The sequence below is a fragment of the Manacus vitellinus genome, unplaced genomic scaffold, assembly GCF_001715985.3.
Source record: "Manacus vitellinus isolate BGI_N305 unplaced genomic scaffold, ASM171598v3 scaffold_162_pilon, whole genome shotgun sequence".
Classification (NCBI taxonomy): Eukaryota; Metazoa; Chordata; class Aves; order Passeriformes; family Pipridae; genus Manacus; species Manacus vitellinus.
The window spans coordinates 71,380-73,059 of NW_021939145.1; the positions used below are offsets into that span (position 1 = coordinate 71,380).

Below are 1,680 nucleotides of genomic sequence, written 5' to 3' on the forward strand. Positions count from 1 at the left end.
TGTCCCACGTTGCCCTGAGGCTCCCCGTGCCCCTGTGTCCCACGTTGCCCTGAGGCTCCCCGCCCCGCTCACCTCGTTCCTGGAGCGCAGCACGATCAGGTCGCTCACTTTGCCGAAGGGCTGCACCAGCTTTTTGATGTCCTGATCCGAAAATCCGTCGTCGGGCAGGTCCGAGATCTGCAGGACGGTCCCGCAGCTCAGCAGGTCCTCCCTCAGCAGCTACACAGGGGACACAGAAGGCAAACAGACACTTCCCAAGTCAGGGGTTTCGCCACAGTCTCCTTGTTTTGCTGTCCTGCCTCAGCCTCTATCCCTGGGAGTGTCCAAGGCCAGGCTGGACGGGGCTTGGAGCAGCCCAGGATAGTGGGAGGTGTCCCTACACGTGGCAGGGGGTGGGACTGGATGGGCTTTAAGGTCTCTCCCAACCCAACCCATTCCATGATTGCAGGATCCCCACCCTTCCCCGCAGCCAGCAGACCTCAGTGTCGCGCGGAATGGGTCACCCTGCCAATGACCCCCCAAGGGAAACACCAACCAAGTCCTCAAAAAGCAGAGAGCACCCGCAGGAACTCACCCTGTTGTAAGAAGCAGACTGAGGTTTGCTGCTCCCTGCGGATTCATCTTCCTCATCCTCTTCCCCCTCCTTGTTTTGGGCTGATTCCTCCGTTTTGGCCGAGGCAGAACTCGGCCCAGGTGCAGCAGACCCGTCCTTCTTGGGAGCCTTTGGGGCAGCACTTGTCTTCAGTGGCTTCTTCACGCTCCCAGACACCTTCCCCGGGGGGCCATGAGTGGATGAGGATCTTCCTGATCCCAAGGACCCCTGCACAGCTGCCTGAAGTGATTTGTGTTTCTTGAACTCTGCCAGGAACTCCGGCCCCAGGGTTTTCATGACGGCCTCGAGTGCTGCCTTTCTGTCTGTGAGGGAGGGAAACCAGGGGGGTTGGATTTGTCCTTAAACACAACTTACAGACACTTCTGTTCTTTCCTACAGTTTCAGCTTCACCACCCACTCCTGAGCCAACCCTGAGACTGCCTGAGCTTAGAGAACCTTCACAGTAAATATTAACAAACCTCAGGATGTGACGCTCCAAAACAACACCTACAAAAATCCCAAGGGCCGGACACGAGAAAATGCAAAATATTGTTTAATTTTCTATGTCAGAGAGGGATTTTTGAAGCCCCTGCTCCTCTCTCACACTGAGGCCCAGCAGTACTTACTATCTTGGTGCCTTCTGCTAAATTCTGCCTCCTTCTCTTGCTCTTTGTTGGTTTTAATTATTCTTTAACGAGCTGCTACAACAATAATTTCCTGTCTGCTGGCTTTCTGTGGAGAATTCACATTTTGGTTATTCGTTGCTTCTCCCCCTCCTCCACTTCCACGGTTTGTGTTTTACCCTCATCAAAGCTCCTGGAACCTGCCTGTCCCTTCACAACTTCCCAGCAGGACCTGTGTCCCACAGAACCTCTCAAAGCTCTGGAAGCACACAGAGAAGGCAGCCCGGGTTGGGATTTTCCAGGGAAACCTCTGGAAGCCAGCTGGGCGCTCCCGAAGCGCCAGGAGGTCCTGCTCTGGCAGTGTATTCCCATCCCATCCCATCCCATGCCATGCCCATGGTACCTTCGGAGCGGCTGGACCTGCGTGAGGAGCGCTCGGAGCTGGAGGAGCGGTGGGAGCGGGAG

At 55.8% G+C, this 1,680-nt stretch overlaps 1 protein-coding gene across 1 annotated transcript in view; it reads right to left on the minus strand.

Moving 5' to 3' along the window:
* LOC108639140 (zinc finger protein 638-like) overlaps positions 1-1,680 on the minus strand; it is a gene marked incomplete at its 5' end in the record, with an annotated part of 33,407 nt that overhangs the window by 22,905 nt on the left and 8,822 nt on the right. The window contains 3 exons of the mRNA XM_029958636.1: positions 73-219; positions 575-915; positions 1,619-1,680. Coding sequence (XP_029814496.1) covers positions 73-219; positions 575-915; positions 1,619-1,680 — 550 coding nt within the window. The remainder of the gene's footprint in view (positions 1-72; positions 220-574; positions 916-1,618) is intronic.